Genomic DNA, 16744 nt, shown 5'->3' with positions numbered 1-16744 from the left:
TATTCTAAACTTTCTAAAGTGGATTCATCAGAACTTAGTGCTGCAGAAAGACATATGTATCCAAAAAATGTACACAAGCCCAAGGTACTTTGGAAGGATATTCTAACAGGACAATGGAAAGGTCCTGACCCAGTGATTGTCTGGAGTCGGGGCTTTGTTTGTGTGTCCACGAGAACGCCGCGTGTGTGGGTCGGCATATTTCCCGGGAGCATACGGGGCATCGGCGGGAGTTTCAAAATACAGTTTGTTCCTGTTTGAGTGGCTCATGATTTTGTGCCCAGCCAGACTGCGGCAGGTCACAGTTTCAGAGGGTTCAGTCGTGGTCACTTGGCCTGTTGCTTTGGGCCTGTGACATCGCAGAACATTATGGTGGGAGCATGTGGCCAGAAAGCAGAGGGAGGAAGGGAGGGTCCCAACGTCCACCTCAAGGGCGTACTGCCAGGGACCTGGCTTCCTTCCCCTAGGCCCCACCTCCTCCAAGTCCCCCCCATATGCCATAGCTGGTGACCAGGCCTTCAAATCAGGGCCTTGGGGAGCATTCAGATCCAAGCTGCAGCCACATGGACCTAAAGCGTCCAACGAAAGCGGCAGAAAGACAGGAGACTGTGTTGGATCCAGGGCTGGTGGAAGCACAGACTGTCCCCCAGCACCTGGGCACCAATGCTGGCCGTCACCTTGGCCATGCAAGAAGCGAGGCCCAGCAGTGAGGCAGCGCCTGGGGACCGAGAGCCTTTGCCGCTTCCCGGCAGCGCCTCTCCTTGGGCCTGTTTACTCTTCCGTAAGACGGGGGCACTGGTCTTGGGGACGTTGGTGGTGCCTCCGCCCTGACTCTCTCTGTCCCTCTGTGCCCCTAGGTACTCCTTCCAGGACGAGGAGGACATGTTCATGGTGGTGGACCTGCTGCTGGGGGGGGACCTGCGCTACCACCTGCAGCAGAGCGTGCACTTCACCGAGGGGACTGTGAAGCTCTACATCTGTGAGCTGGCCCTGGCCCTGGAGTACCTGCAGAGGCACCACATCATCCACAGGTGACCGCTGCTGGCGGGAGTCTGGGCTGGATCTCGGGAGGGGTCGCGGTCTGCAGGAACCGAGGGTGGGCTCTACCCCCACTTGAGTTAGAAGTGGCTGCGGCTGGGGAGGAGAGAAAGCACCGCGGCTTGAGCAGAGCTGCATTCTCTACAGACGGCCGCCCACCCTACTGCCCGGTCCAGGTGAACCCTGCCTGCCGCCTGCACAACTGCCCCGTGCCCACTGCTGGAAGGGCACGGGGGTGCGTGGTTGGTTGGCCTCAGCTTCTCTGCGTCTTGGGGAGAGCGGGAGGTGCTGTCCCTCCTTCCCAGGCTGGCAGGTCACTGTGGCATTATTCTCCTGAGTTGGGAGCAGGAGGCGTTCTGCCCTCTTCCTCTCCATGCTTTGAAGTCAGTGCTGGGCTTGGGGAGGGTCCCTTCACCTTGGAAAGCTGGCGTCTGCTGCCTCCTTGGGGACCTCGCCTCTCCCTGGCAGCACCACACTGTCGAGGTGAGCCAAGCCAGGTTGTCTGCAGATGCAGAACTCCAGGAGAGACTGGGAAGCAGCGGTTTCCTAGGCGGGCAGGGCTCCAGGTGTGCAGCTGGGCTCTGGCCCTGGGCCCGTCTGCTCCTAACTTGAGTGATTTGGGAAGACTCAGGGGACAAGGACTTGAACTTCCGGGTGAAGAAGACAGATGAAACACACACACCCCGACACTTTCTCCCTCCCAGAGTCCCAGTGCAATGACAGAAATAAATGATGTTTAAATTCATAAGGATGGGGACACCGAATAGAAACTATGGCACACATGAGGGCACTGACTCAGGACACCAGAAACTGGATGTTAACTTGTCCTCAGGGGGAGCCAAGACTGGTAACACCTCAGAATCCCCTGGAGTTTCCAGGATCGGCAGCAGATGCTATGGAGGGAAGCGGGGGAAGAAACAGGCCATGGCCCAGGGAACTGGTGGAACCCCTGGTCTCGAGCACCCGGCCCCTCCCCACAGCATCACTAGGTGGCTGCCCCTCGCGGCCCTGGCAGGAGGCTGAGGGCCAGTCCCCTAAAGAGAGTGACGGAGGGTCAGGTTGGGGTCCTCTAAAATCAGCAAGACTGCCTAAACATGTCCATGCCAGATGCCGAGATGGGCCTCCTCCTTCCTGCCGGGGTCTGACAGCGAAGGCTATGGGCCTCATCCGCAGCAGGAAGCTCAAAGGGTTTCCGTGGCAATGTGACTCAGCCAAGAGGAGAGCAACTGTGACGTCACCGGTGGCCCGGGGCACCTTGGAGTGGTGGAAGTCCCTGCTCATTATCAGCTCCCAGCCAGGGACGAGAGGTCTGTGATTATCAGACATCCGGGGAATCCTCTGACATGAACATCAAGACCCAAACAAACCGGAGAACTAGGAATACCTGGAGGCTCTGAAGCGTCCAAATAACTAGGAACAGTATTTTCAGAGGGATAGGAGAGTGTTTTGCAAGAATAAAACAGGAAAAGGCATTTTTTTAAAAAAATACAAGAGCATTGGAGCTCTTGCAAATTATATGTGTGAAAACAGAAGCTGTGTTGGAAAACAAAGTCTTTTTAGGGTACTCCCATGAAGTACGAGAAAATTAGAGGCCCAGCCCAGAAATTTCAGCATGAGAAAGAGGGAAAACATAGAGGAAGAAATCGTTAAGGAAATCATGAAAGAAAACCCCCAAGACCTGAAATACATGCGCCTCCAGGTTCAAAGAACCCCAAGGGCCCAGGGCTGTGGCTAGAGCCCAGCAGGATACTGCTCAGATCTGACAAGTACCGGAGAGGAGAGGCTGAGCTTCCAGGCTGACGGATGGGACGGGTTGCATTTCCTGGAGTCCAGGAGGCGGTGAGGACGTGCCAATCAAGGGCCAAGCTGTGCACTTCCAGACTTCCAGGTCTCCAAGACCCGTGCTTTCCAAACTCCTTCTCTCGAGTTCCAGAAAATGAGAGGGACTCAAAAGTGAAGGGACCGATCAAGAAGAAGAAAAATGATCCAGAAAGCTGGAGCCCAGCAAAGAAGAGGGGCGAGGACGCAGTCCCGGGGAGGGTGTGGAAGGGTGTCCACTGTCCCTCGGGGCAGCCCTAGGCCAGCTGTGATTGAGTAGGTCAAAGGCCCCAGGAGGGCCTTCTTCAGGGAGGACGGAGAGAATTGAGGGCTGCCTCCAGAGGAGAGGTTTAGCTGGTAAAGAACCTGAAGTTGAAATTAGGGAAAAGTTAATTTTAAAAAGTCAATGATTCAAAGTAAAACAATTACCATTCTTAGGGAATGAAAATCTTCTACAGTGGATTTTGTACTGCCTCTGCGTATCATTCAGCTCACTAAATGGGTCATCTGTGTACATAATACCTAATTATAATTACCTGAAAATTGATCTAACTAAAAATACAATACTATTCCTTTGAGAAAATAGGGGACTGGGAAGGATGAGTGTGTGTCTCAAGGACTGGAGAGAAGAAAGGCTGTCAAGCCCTCTCTGACAACCGAGAGAGCCTGAAATTAAAAAGTGAAAGGACCATACAAATCCATCATGCAGAGGGAAGGAGTTAAATGCCCCAATTACAGCCTGGTGGATGGACGGGGAAGGGTAAATGAGGGAAAATGGTAGGGATGGTAGCTGTATTCTAGCAAAACTTGCAGAACTATTTGTCTTTGACTATTTGCCTGTGCAATTTTGATACAAATAACAATGAAAACTACAATATAAAGGAGGAGAGGAGGAGGAGGAGAAGGAACAGGCGCACAGCTGTGGGCAGCAGAGAGCTTGTTCTGGAACATGCAGAGGGTCACCGTGAGGCTGCCTCACCCAACTGTCACCAGCTTCGGCACGAGGCGTGGTGGTTCTGGGGTCGGTCTGTGAGCACGGTGCCATTTGGTCAGAAGGGTGCCAGGGCACTGTGTGCTCCTGTGGCTGGGTTCACTGAAGGCCCAAGAGGAGAGAGCTCTTCACCCATCTGGTAACGGTCCTTTGTGAACTACCACAGCCACCCCTGCCCTCTGCACTAAATGACCCATGTCCCCAAGTTCCCTGAGATGCAGAACCATACAGACGTTTTAGAGGCAGATGCCAGCTTCCCAGAGCAGAGGCCAGGACGGACCAGCAGACAGGGGACAGTCACATTGGAGCACAGCTGGCTGGAGCCATTTCCTTTCCGCAATGTTTTAAACTCACTCTCAAAGACACTTCTCCCCTGGGGGTCACCTGTCCTTTGATTTCAGACACACCCCAGAGAAGGGGCTGTTCAGTAATCTAAAGAATCCTTTGAGTCCTTAAGTAAATGTGTGACATGAGTGTCAACTTGACTGGGCTAAGGGGTGCCCACGAAACATTATTTGGGGATGTCTGGGAGCGGGTTTCCAGAGGAGATCAGCATCTCAACAGGTGAGCTGAGGAGAGCAAGGGGCCCTCCCCACTGTGGCCAAGCCCCCCCCCAGCACCCACCCCCAGGGCCTGGAAGAGCATGGAGGAGCCAGGGGAATTCACCTCCCACTGGGAGCCTAGATGCCACCCCTCCTGTCCTCAGGATGTGGCTGCGGGATCTTGGCTGAGGCTCAGGCTGCATCTGTGTGCCCAGCCTCCCAACTCGCAGGCTTTGGTCTTGCAGTCACACGCTGGCTGTCCTGGGCCTCCAGCGTCAGACAGAGGACTGAGTCATCAGCCCCCACACATCTAGGTATGTCTTGTTGGTCCTGCTTCTCTGGAGAACCCTGACTGTGCAGCTGAATTACCTTACCCAGTCTAAAATTGGAGACTTGGCAGAGATTAGTCATCTCTCCCCTCCCATACGGTTCATAAATCCCTTTTCCAATGTGTACAGATTCAAAATGATGTGAGTCTGTTCATGCTCTGCATAGGGATGAATGGCAATGCTGTGGGGTGTTTTGCATTAATTCAGCAGCTGAACTGATAAACCCCCCACTGCATATGTGCCTGATGCTCTCAAGGCCCATACTTTGTATCCACAGACAAATGTGGCTTGACTGACAGTGGGCCCACTTGGGAGGGGGAGAACCACTCCATAAGTGCACGTGTGGGCTGGACGGCTGCTTCAGTCAGCTTTTGCAGTGCTGCGACCAAAACACCTGACAGGAACGATTTTGAAGGAGGAATAGTTTATTCTGAGGCTCACAGTTTTAGAGGTCTCCGCCCATAGAAGGCTGGCTCCATCCCTCAGGGCTCAAGGCAGAAAATCATGGTGGAAGTGTGTGGTGGAGAGAAGCAGCGCAGGATGTGACCAGAAAGCAGCGGAGAGACGGAGCTCAGCTCACCATTTATAGACCTCAAAGGGACACGACCTCCTGCAGCCACACCCCACCCACCTTCCCTCACCACTGGGGGTCAGTCTGACTGGCTGGGTTCAGGCTCACATTACCCCATCCTCTCACCTCTGAACTTTCTTGCATTGTCTCACACATGAGCTTTTGGGGACCCACTCAGATCTAAACCGTAACAGTGGCCATGGGTTTCTGACTTCCATCTTGGTGGACGTGGGTGAGTTTCTTAACTCCATCCACTTAGCTCTTTGGACCTCAGTTTCATAATCTGTAAAATGGCCTCTTGGCATGGACTTCACTGGGCTATTAGGCAAATTCCATGAGAAAATGTTCACAAGGAACGGAGTTGTCTTGGCTTCTTTTAGAAAGCTCACCCTTCTCTTCTTTGGAGGACCTGACTTTGAACCCAGGAGTTCCATCTGACCTGTGATGTGGGTCTTTGAAAAATACCAGGTATTTTAGGGTGGAGCCTGGTGAGTGTGGTAGTGCTCAAGCAGGAAAATACTACCGTGGTTCAAAATAAGACATTGTCTTCAGATAATCGGATCCGCTCTCTGAGGCGTCTGAAGTGTCTCCTGGTTTTTTCAGCATCTATCTGGTCCGAGCAGAGTAAGCCCCTGGGGGCAGTCAATAATGCTGAGATGCTGCCCCTGCACCTGAGCAGCTTCCCAGGAGAAGGGGCACCCATCTCAGGGGCCAGAAGACTGCCACCAAGGATGAGACATGGCAGGTCCCCACTCAGCAGCTGCAGGTACTCAGGGAGCCCAGCCCACAGTGGGGAGCAGGAGCACAGAGTGGGCAGGAAGAGACTCTGCCAGCTTGGCCTGCCATTGGGGGGACAATCAAGAATTAGCCCAGAGGTCAGGAATGCAGAAGGCCCTGGGCAGGTGGACCCTGCGTGGGAGAGGGTGCTGGAGACGGACCACAAGGGGCCCTGTTTGTATCGATTGGTTGAAGCGTGGGGGTTTGAAGCGTGAGGGTGATGTGGTCCAATTTGTCACAGAGTGATTTTTCCGGAAGATCAGAAGAACTAGAATGTGCTTCCAGGAAGATTCTTTATCCAGGGCAGGATTAGTTACACCAGGCTTCCAGAGGAACAGGTTGTCCAAAATCCAATTAGTAACCAGGACGACAGTGAGTCAAATGTATTCTGTGCTGGTGTGATGAGATCACTGGAAATCACATGCTTGTGTGTCTAAGGGTGTGTGTGTGTGTGGGGGGGGGTATTTCTATGTGCATGTGGCACATACATGCGATTGCACATATGTAGCACATACAACTTATTTATAGATAAATACACACGCACACAAAGTCATCTCATTTAATTCTCATTATAATGAGCTCAGTACCACAGTGTCCCCATGTAGTAGTGAGACTGGGTGTCTCCCGAGAACAGCTGGCAGGTTATGCCTCCTTTTCTAACTCCTTTTTCATCTTCCACACCTGACACAGGGCCTGGCCCATAGTCAGGAGAAGAGCAGGAAGGGCAGGGTCTCCTCAGAGCCACTCAGAACCACAAGCTCCATGCAGGAGGCAGGGTCCATGTCCTGCCCTGCTGTTGGGAACTTCTCTGCTAGATATTTCTGAGAGCTGGGGAGCTAGCTCCTCAAAAGTTAGTGGGGACCCAACATCTATTATAGCAAGAATTCTCTAGACGTCTCAAACTTGGTGTTAGACACTTCTCTGGTTTTGCTTAGCACTGTTTTATAGTCATGACTTTTTCACATGAAGAAATGCTTTCAACCAATATTCAGTCAAATAAAGAGAAGGAAGCCCGGGTCACCAGGTCTTGGTGGACAGGCAGGCGCCTTGAACTGCACCTGTCCACGGGAAAAGAACCAATTGGAGGAAACTTCCTCCCACCTCACACAAGGCTCGGGTCCCCCGCCACTTTCTCTTCTCCTGGTCTTTTTTCAAATCTAGGGTCACATAAACAGGAAGCTGGGCACAGCAACCATTTGTTCACTGTTTCTAACATAGCACTGATTCAAAACTCATGGAACTTGATTTGGTTCAATGTTTTTGATCAACTTTTCACTAGTGGGAAAGGGAATCAAGGTCAGATGGGTTGAGACACTCATCCACGGTTGTCCCTGAGATAGAGACATTACTTGGATTAGCCAGGTAGACCTAACTGTATTAGTTCACTTCCCATTGCCTGGGGCCGGGTACTTAACAAAGAAAAGAGGTTCCTGTGCTCACACTTCTGGAGGTTGAGAGTCCAAATAGCAGGGTGGAAACATGTCTGAGAGAGACAGAGCATGAGAAGCCAGGAGGCAGGACTCCCCTGAGAACCATGTTAATCCCTTCCAAGGCCAACCCCAATGACCTAAAACTCTCCCACTAGGCTCCGCCTCTTAAAGGGCCCACATTTAACATTGCCACACTGGCACCTAACTTCCAATACTTGAATGCTTGGGGGCACACTTGGACCACACCCAAACCAAAGGTCTTTAAATGTGGGAGAGGGAGGCAGAAGAGGAGCCACAGAGACTAAACAGAGAGGGACTCACCCTCTACCTACCATGGCTGGCTCCATGGTGGGGAAGGGGCCCTGAGCCAGAAACACAGGTGCCTGCCTCTAGGACCTGGACAAAGGAAGGGAACAGGATTTCCCAAGAGCCCCAGGAGGAACACAGTCTTCTGACAGCTTGACGTTGCACGTTGGACTTCCAACCTCCAGAACTGAAGGTAACATTCTTGCTTTAAGCCCCTAAATCTGTGGTAATGAGATACACTCACCAAAGGAACCTAACACTCTGCCTCCCTGGGATGCTGAGAGAACAAACTGAAATAAGGTTTGTCGCATGTTAACCTAGAACCTAGTAAGAGCTTGGTAAAGGTGAGCCTCTGCAACAACGGCTACATGAGCCCCCTGGGCAGACACCCAACCTCTCCACTTGCCTCAGCTCCCTCCTCGGTTCCCCGCACAGACCCCAGTGGCCCACTCACCCCAGCTCCTGCTCCTCCTCCAGGCCCTGCTGTTTCCCCCGGTCTCCTTCCTTTACGTGACGATCCTCTGTAAGAAGTCCTGTCATGGTCCCCCGCCACCTGGTCAGCTTCGTCTCATCTGTCAGGACTCACCGTGGGACTGAGGCCTCGGGGCAGACTCCGAACCTCAACACTGTTGGCATACTTTGTCACGGGGGAGCCGTCCTGTGCACTGTGACGGGCTCAGCCGCATCTGTGGCCTCCACCCACTCACCACTGAGGCACTCCCCCAGCCCCCAAGTTGTGACACCAAAAACGTCTCCAGACATTGTCAGATGTGCTCTGCAGCAGCCCAGCCCTGGTGGGGCATTGCTGCAGTAGGGGGGCGTCAACCCAGAATCCTGCCCCAACCCACAGCCATGCCACCCCAGAGCAGAGCTTCCTTGAAGAACACAACTCTGCAGAAAACCCAAGCACCACCTTCTAGCTGGGTGAGGGCCCAAACCTCTGCAAAGACGTTCCTACAGTCAGAGCAGAGTGAAGCAGAACCCGTTCCTCCTAGTGAGTTTGGACTTGGCAACTCGGGAACAGTGACACCAAAAATGTCTCCAGACGTTGTCAGTGGGGCATCGCTGCATTAGAGGGACGTCCATGCATCACACCCAGAAGTGCCAGGAGGCTCCCCCCAGAGGGGCAGACACTGAGAATGGTCGGCCACGGCAGGGGCTAGCAGGCACACGAGCTCACCAGGGCCGGTCACCCCCAGGACAGGGCTGCAGTATGGGAGAGGACGAGTCGGGGAGGAGGTGGCTTGCTGGTGGGAGAGCCGTGTCTGTGCACTCTGCTTCCACACACAGGCCAGCCCTGAGGAGATGTGCCCGACCCTGGCCTAGACCTTGACCTCTCGGGTAGAGGCTGGCAGGGAGGTGAGGAAGGGAGGGGTGTGAGGAGCCTGGTGCTGTTTTATGTTCGTGACCTGTGGCTGTTGCACCAAGTCACCAATATCTCGATGGCTTAAAACAGCAGAAATCTGTTCTCTCAGAATTCTGGAGGACAGAAGTCCAAAACCAAGGCGCCAGCAGGGCCGCATTCTCTTTGAAGGCTCTTGCCCCCTGGTACCTCTGCTGGTGGCTCCTGGCATGGGGTGACTGATGGCAGCATCCTCCCCTCTCCACCCGTCCCCCGTGTCTCCCTCTTTCAGACCTGCCTTTCCCATGTGAAGGCACCGGTCGCCGGGCGTAGGGTCACCCTAAATCCAGGATGATCTCATCTCAAGGTATTTGAGTTGTGTTTTCAAAGATCCTATTTCCAAGTAACATCACTTTGCAGATTCAGGGTGAGGACTTGGACATAGCCTCTCAGGGGCACAGTTCGCCCACACCATCATGCTCCAGCTGCAAGAGCACTGCCCCGTGAAGATGCCCGTCTGCTCCAGAGGCAGCAGGGCCCCTCTCCTGCAGCACCCATGCTTTCAGGGTTGTCTCAATTTCCTGGCTCCCAATACAGGTCCCGGAACACAAGAGGTGTTTAATGTAGTACTGATTCAAGACTGAATGGTTGAAGCCCAAGCTATTGAGAATGTTGGCCCAGGTAGTGAGTTCTCTCTGCCATGAGGGAGGCTGAAGTCCACCAAGTCTCAGGGCCACAGCTGGCCACTCAGTGTCTAAAGAACAAGATGGAAACCCTGACAGATACACAGACAGGATCCTTTCTTCCAAACTCAGATCCTCTGCAAGGACACAGTGAGCCCCCGATGACGATGACAGCTAGATGAGACTTTGCCTCTGGGGAAACGAGCCTGCTTCCTAATGGGAGACACTCCAGGGAGCTCTCTGGGAGGCCTGAGCGTGCGTTCCCCAAGGCAGCATAGACTGTCCCAGCCCCGTGGGAAAGATGTCTAGCTGGAAGGGTCAAGTGCTTTTTAAATATCAGCACACTTTGGCCCGTGAACTTGACTTACTGGAACGTGTCTTAAGACTCTAGTCCAGGCTGCAGGAAAGCTTTAGGCACGAGGATGTTTATTATGGCATGGCTGTGATAACCAATGGTTTAGAAATAACCTAAGAAAAGGAATGGCGGAGTAGACTGCCTACGTCCTATTAAGACAGCAGGAGGTTCTCACGCCCACATGGGATGCTTCCTAGGAGGACCCTGCTGCAGCCAAAAGGGTTATTTTTATAGTCTTGAGAGAAGGAGCATTGTTTGTAACGTTCCATGGAAAGAAACGTTGGTTGTTATATAAAAAGGGCCGGGAAGCAGCTCCCAGTGCACTGGGACAGAAGGAGATTCCGTGTCCTTCCCCCCCCCCTTTTTTTTTCTGTTTTGAAGTTTTCTTTAATGAGCACATCATCCCTTTAATGAAGAAAATCAAAGCATAATTAACTTTAGATGGGACCACCTAGCAGGAATCCCAGTGCCACTCCTTAGCCAGTTGGTTTAAAATGGACCTGTGTGAAGATGATGGAATAATCTACAGAGAACACATGGCACGGTTCTGCCTACCCAGACTAAGCCCCCAGCAACGTCAGTAATAGAAATTAACATGCCTAGGATAAAATTGATAGGGCATATTTCCATATCCTGAAGAACTTCCCAAACCCCTTCTACTCCCGTTGAACTAAAACTAGATTGCCAACTCCCATCAGGTGTAAGAGCGGCTTCGTGATCCTTAACCCCCCTGTGGTTCTGAGGTCATCAGCTAGAGACAAATATTCACATGGAAAAAAAATTGAAGACATGCCAGAATGTCACTTAGATGAAATTCCAATTCAATTTCAGGAGTCACTTGGTTATTTCGAGACAAGAGCTTTGGGCTCCCTTCTGTTGAAGGCGAGCATTTTGGTAATTTATGGCTTCGTGATGATAGAAAAGTGAGATACGAGAGAATCCAATTTATTCCTTAAAGGGATTGTTCCATCTTCTAGGGACAAATTGCACCCGCAATTGGGCGGAAAGTGTTTATGCCAGATAATAAATTTTGGAAATAAGGACCTGGGTCTCAACTGAATGTGAAAGAAAGTGGATGAAATCTGGGAGCAGGATATGAAAACCAAAAACAAATCTCGAAGAGGACCCAATAAATTAGAGGCTGTTTTACAGAACATGTTCACACGCGAGACGAAGAGCGCAGCATCAGGAGTCGGGCCAGCGTTTTGGGGGGACGTCAGCACGTAGCAAGAACACCAAGGCCTCGGAAGCTCTGCCCGCGCCCTGCCCGTGCCCTCCCCACAGCACTGAATCACCCTTTCCCGGTCGAGTCTCTCTCATTCATTGGGCCGTTCCATAGGCAGTAATGGAGAAGCCTCAAAGCTCGGGCTCTGAGAGCAGAGACAGACACAGAAAAAGAAAAATACTGAAGAAGGAAGGAGAGAGGGAAGCCCCACACTCGAGAAAATGCAATCCTTGTGGGAGACTCTCATAGCAGTTACCACATTTTGGCTTTCACCACCAGGTGCCAGGACACACGCACACACACACACAAACATGCACATGCATACCCGCAGTTGCACACATGTATCTATGTTTTATTATTACAATCGGGGCAGCCTCCCCTCCTCTCCATTTTGGAAGCAAAGATAAAATAGGGCTGGAAGAACCCAGAGAGACGCAGAGACAGGTGCTCTGAGACTTCCAACAAAGGGAGTTGCTACCCTTCACCTTTGCCTGGGCTCAGGAAGGAGGTGGCTTTGAAGTCTGAACAGCATTCTGCTGGTGGCAGATGAGGGAACATTCTCCAAAGGGAGAAACTGACAAAGAAAGATGTTGGCAGGTTCGCTGACCATCGAGGGTTCTGCTGCTGCTCCCTTGGTGTGCAGGGGATCTTCAGCAAAGTGTCACTAAGCGTCGGCCTTACTTGGTAACGCTTTCTAGCAGCATTGACGGGGACTGAGATGAGGAAAGGGCAGGGGAAGCCACCGTGTGTTTCCCATGTTTATGGGCTGGTGACTCCTAGTTTGGAATTTGGCATTACCTCCCTTTTGTTAGACCTGGCATCCTAAGCAGTCTTGGGAAAGCTGAGGTGCTCACCCAGCTATCCACCCACCTGTCCATCCTCCCCCTTGTCCACTCACCCACCCACCTAACTGCTCCCCCATCCACGTGTCCACTCACCCACCCATCCATTCACTCCCCACCCACCCACCCCCTGTTCACTGCCCACCCACCCACCTATCCACTCCCCCACCCACCCATCCACCTATCTACTCACTCCCCCACCCACCCACCCACCCACCTGTCCACTCACTCTCCCACCCACCCACCCCCCTGTTCACTCCCACACCCACCCACCCACCTGTCCACTCACTCCTCCACCCACCTACCCCCTGTTCACTCCCCCAACCACCCACCTGTCTACTCACTCCCCCACCCACCCCTGCGTTATGCGAGGCTAAGGAGGCAGCAGTGAGGACTGCCCAGTTCCCACCGTCCTGGCACACCTCTCCAGGGGAGGGAGGCAGACAGTGGCCTGCAGTGTTGACTATAAGGTGTCAGGTGGTGACAGATGCTGTGGGTGAGTGTGGGATGGGGAGGGCATTGGGGAAGGACCACTCCCACTTGACGCGTTCAGAGCTGGAGGAAGTGGGCGCGAGGTGTGGTGACCTACGCGTGGGGTTCCAGGCAGAGGGGTGGAGGTCCCTGGGAGGTAGGCCGCGTGTCTCTGGAACTGCGGGGGAGCCAGAAGGGCGAGAGCAGTGGGGGCACCAGGAGAGTGGCAGGAAGTGGGGGGTGATGGGGACCGCGGCCTTGGCCTTCACCTGTGGGCGGGGAAAGCCTTGCAGCTTCTCAGCAGGACGGACGTGGGCTGGCCAGGCCTTCCGTGGAGCGTGGCTTGCTCCTCTTCCCGTCTCACGCTGGCTGCTGGGTGGAAGACGGCCTGCAGGCAGGAGCAGGGGGCGGCCACCCCACGGGCGAGAGAAGGCAGGGCTCTGGCTGGAGGTCTGAGGAGCATACTTCCAGAGCCCTCCATGGCCGTTCCCCTGTCAGCCCAGTTACCTGGAGAGACCAACCTAGAGGATGGCTGTTGTCCACCTGGAGGAGTCCACTGTGGGGTGCCAGACCCAAAGCCACCTTCTGGAGTGACAGAATCAGGCAGATCCATGCCGTCTCCACAGGCCTGGGCGCCAGGGCGGGGAGCTCAGAACACCCCCAGTGACAGTAGGAGGGCTGCCGTGCTCTGGGGAGGGCGCCAGGCGAGGCCAGGCGACTGGGCAGCAGGTGAGTGTACCCCCTTAGAGGGGCAGGCTGCTTCTGAGGACCAGAGGTGGTGTAGGCTGGGGGTGTTACTGAGGCGGGAGGCCTGGGGACGCTTCGGGAGGGTTGATCAGTGGATGTTAGCTGCGGGGGAATGACTGGGAAGCTCAGTGTCATTTTTAATTGGTGGCAGATTACACACAGTGTAGAATTCTAGTATAGTAGAAGTGTGACACCGCCGATACCAGAGCCCTTTTCATCCTGCAAACTTCAAACCCTGAACCCACTAAACAGGAAGTCCCCCGTCCCCTCCACCTGGTCCCTGGACACCACCACTCCACTTCCCGTCTCTGAATTTGACTTTGCTCGTGCTCCTATTGGTGGGGTCATACAGTATTTGTCTTTCTGTGATTGGCCTATTAATGCAATGTTCTCAAGTTTTACGTTTGGTGCAGCATGCATTAGAATTTGCGGCTCTTTTAAGGTTCAGTGATGTTCTATTGTATGGATGTACCACATTTCATTTATCCCTCCATGTGCCGGTGGCTCTCAGGGTTGCTTCTAACCTTACGGCTATGGGGAACACTGCTGCTATGGACCTGGGGACACAGATAAGACCCTGCCTTCAGTTGTGTGGGCTACAGAGCCAGAAGAGGGATGGCTGGATCATGCAGTGATTCCGTTTCTAATTTCTTGAAGAACCATCTGGACTAGCTCCTTAATGAGAAGCTTTAATTATTAAACTAAAGAGTGTAGACTTTATTTTGTGGATGATGGAGATTAGTTAGTGATACACTTAGGAAAGAGACATCTAGCAGCCACCGAGCAGGGATTTTAATAGGAGGAGCTGAGATCAGGGTGGCCAGTGGCAGATGGCCACACAGGTGAACTCCTGTGACACTGAAGTAAAGTGAGAAATTGAAGTAGAATTGCCCTGGAAGGCGCTAACCATTAGAGTTAACCTGTAGCACCCTCGCTGGTTTAGGTTCCTCCTTGTCACCACCAGGATAGGGACTTGGAAATTCTAAGCACCCTGACATGGAAACCAAGTTTCTCTCTGCAATAGTAAACATGTTCTCTTTAATGGGTGAGAGACCTTGAAGCTCTGTACACCCCGAGGTTTTCTTTGGAGCACTAAGAATGGCCTGTGGTGCTGCAGGAACTCTCCTTGGTGCTGAAAGTGCGACGGATGTTGGGACTTGAGGTTGGCATTGCAGCTGGGGAGGCAAACACAGATGCCAGACAGCCAGCGAGCCCCGGGCCTGGGTAGAGCACGCAGCTCTCATGCCCTCAGATCTGTTTGCAAATTGTCAGGTTCCCTCTTGGGAATCATCTCCCAAGTCTGGGTGATTTGCCTGTAAAACACTGTTGCTATGATGTCACTCCAACTCAGGCGTCATCCCCTCCATGACTTTGGGGAAAACCCATAGAAGAGCTCAGTGCTTCACCCTCTCTGTTTCCCAGGTCTCTCCTAAGACACCTCCACCACCACAGTGACCAGTCCCTGTTGTCTTCAAGGAGTGGGTTTCTCCCACCAGGTTTCTGCTCCTAAAAGCTTGGCCATGTTTATCATCAACACCTTCCAGTGCCTGGCAGAGCCTGGCTGTCAGGATCGTGAAATGCACATAATCAAGGCGTACATCTCCGACATGAGTGTGTCTTTTATAGACTGGTTTGGATGGTCGAATGTGAACTTTGAAGTCTTGTGTTATTTCACTTAACTCTTGCAGTCTGTCTTTAGCTTGGGCTCTATCTTAGGATGCTACTTAATAACAGATGGAAAATGGAAGATGAGAGCTATGACTTGCCAAGGCCCTGGGGTGAGCCAAGTGCTGACCCTGGAGAGTGACTCAGAGTCCAGGTCTTGAGTTTCCCAAGGTGGCCAGGCAGACTTTGCCCCTTAAAGGCAGATTTGGGCCTTGGCTATAGACCCAGGGCCTTGGCTCAGCTACTAATAATAATCACTTAGCATTATCTCTTTTAGAAACTCTAAGGACTGCCAGTCTGAGCCCTTTAGGCCAAGGCAAAGCAACCTCTAGGCCTGGATCATGAGGAATAAAATAGGTCAGCGCTGAGCTGCTCTCGCCAAAGAATCGCAGGCAGAGAAACACATCCATGAGACTCCCCCTGAGCCTTTGTTTCCTTTACTAATCGATGTGCTTACTAATTGTGACACATGTCATGTCACCTGTAGGGATTTGCTGGGTGAGAGATGTCCTTTGAAGTGTTTACCCCATTAGTTAACATAGAAGAATTCAATTTTCATTGCTAATTAAATAATCTTGGTTACTGAAGAGGAAAACTGCCTCCTGCTATAGTCAAGTGAAATCAGCAGTTTCAGAATGTGCCTTCTTTTCTCTCCACCTCCACGGAGTACTTTGAGACTTTCCCAATATTTACATAAATTAGTGAATAGGAAACAGGCTGACTCACCCGCTGCTGGAGACATCTTTTGGAAACAAAGGCAAACTGTGTCACTTTGCTTCTTTAAATTATCACTCTAGTGATATTTAAAAATTTTTTTAAAATTTAAAAAATAAAGACTAGTTGCCCACAGGATGAAGTCAGAATTCCTTAGTCCAGTTGTTCAAAGCCCACCATGATTTGACCCTTAACTCTCTTTTAAGTCCTTGCTCCATTTAAGCTACTAAGGGACAGTAATTTGTCATAGTAGTTTGGATGAATGCAGAGTAATAAAAACCCAACTTGAAGGTTATGAAAACAGAATATTTTATGTAAAAACTTGGAAAATCAGCATATCTGATATTTTTTGTTTGATAGAGAAACAGAGATTGTGCTTTCTAGGTTTCTTCTAGCTTATTTTGCAGACAGCGGACTCCCAGTGAGGCAGCAACAAGGCTCTCGTCAACTTACGTTGCCTTGTTTCCAACTGGGCCATCTGGACCATGCCAGTAGAAGGGGAAGGTCTTTTCTCTCACCAGTCCCTAGAAGCTCCTGATTGGTTCTTCTTGAGTCACATGTCTATCTCAGAGAAGCTTCTGATTGGTTCTTCTTGAGTCACATATCTATCTCAGAGAAGCTTCTGATTGGTTCTGCCTGAGTCATTGAATGAAATCCTGTTGCCAGAGCGAGAGAATATTCTAATATAGACAGTTAAGTCATGGAATCACCCTTCTCGTGGTCTGACTTCACAGACAGTCCCTCTGGGACCACATTCCTTGGTGGGGGCTTCCCAGAGGAAGAGGGCAACCCATGCTGAGCAGATAGAATGCCTACCCCGTCTACCGCCCACACTTAAGCTTTCAGGCCTTCATGTGTTTGGTGTTTTCTTAGCCCAAATGTCCCCTTTTATTAATTCTTC

General features: G+C 52.0%; 1 protein-coding gene across 6 annotated transcripts in view; it reads left to right on the top strand.

The window, feature by feature from the left end:
- Stk32b (serine/threonine kinase 32B) overlaps positions 1-16744 on the top strand; it is a 277224-nt gene that overhangs the window by 179085 nt on the left and 81395 nt on the right. For all 6 annotated transcript variants that reach the window (XM_005318974.5, XM_078021019.1, XM_078021021.1 and 3 more), the window contains one exon: positions 855-1028. In XM_005318974.5, coding sequence (XP_005319031.1) covers positions 855-1028 — 174 coding nt within the window. The remainder of the gene's footprint in view (positions 1-854; positions 1029-16744) is intronic.

This window comes from Ictidomys tridecemlineatus, chromosome 9 (assembly GCF_052094955.1).
Source record: "Ictidomys tridecemlineatus isolate mIctTri1 chromosome 9, mIctTri1.hap1, whole genome shotgun sequence".
NCBI classification, from domain to species: domain Eukaryota; kingdom Metazoa; phylum Chordata; class Mammalia; order Rodentia; family Sciuridae; genus Ictidomys; species Ictidomys tridecemlineatus.
The sequence above is the reverse complement of the archived record's forward strand: the minus strand, read 5'-3'. Positions and strand labels throughout refer to the sequence as shown.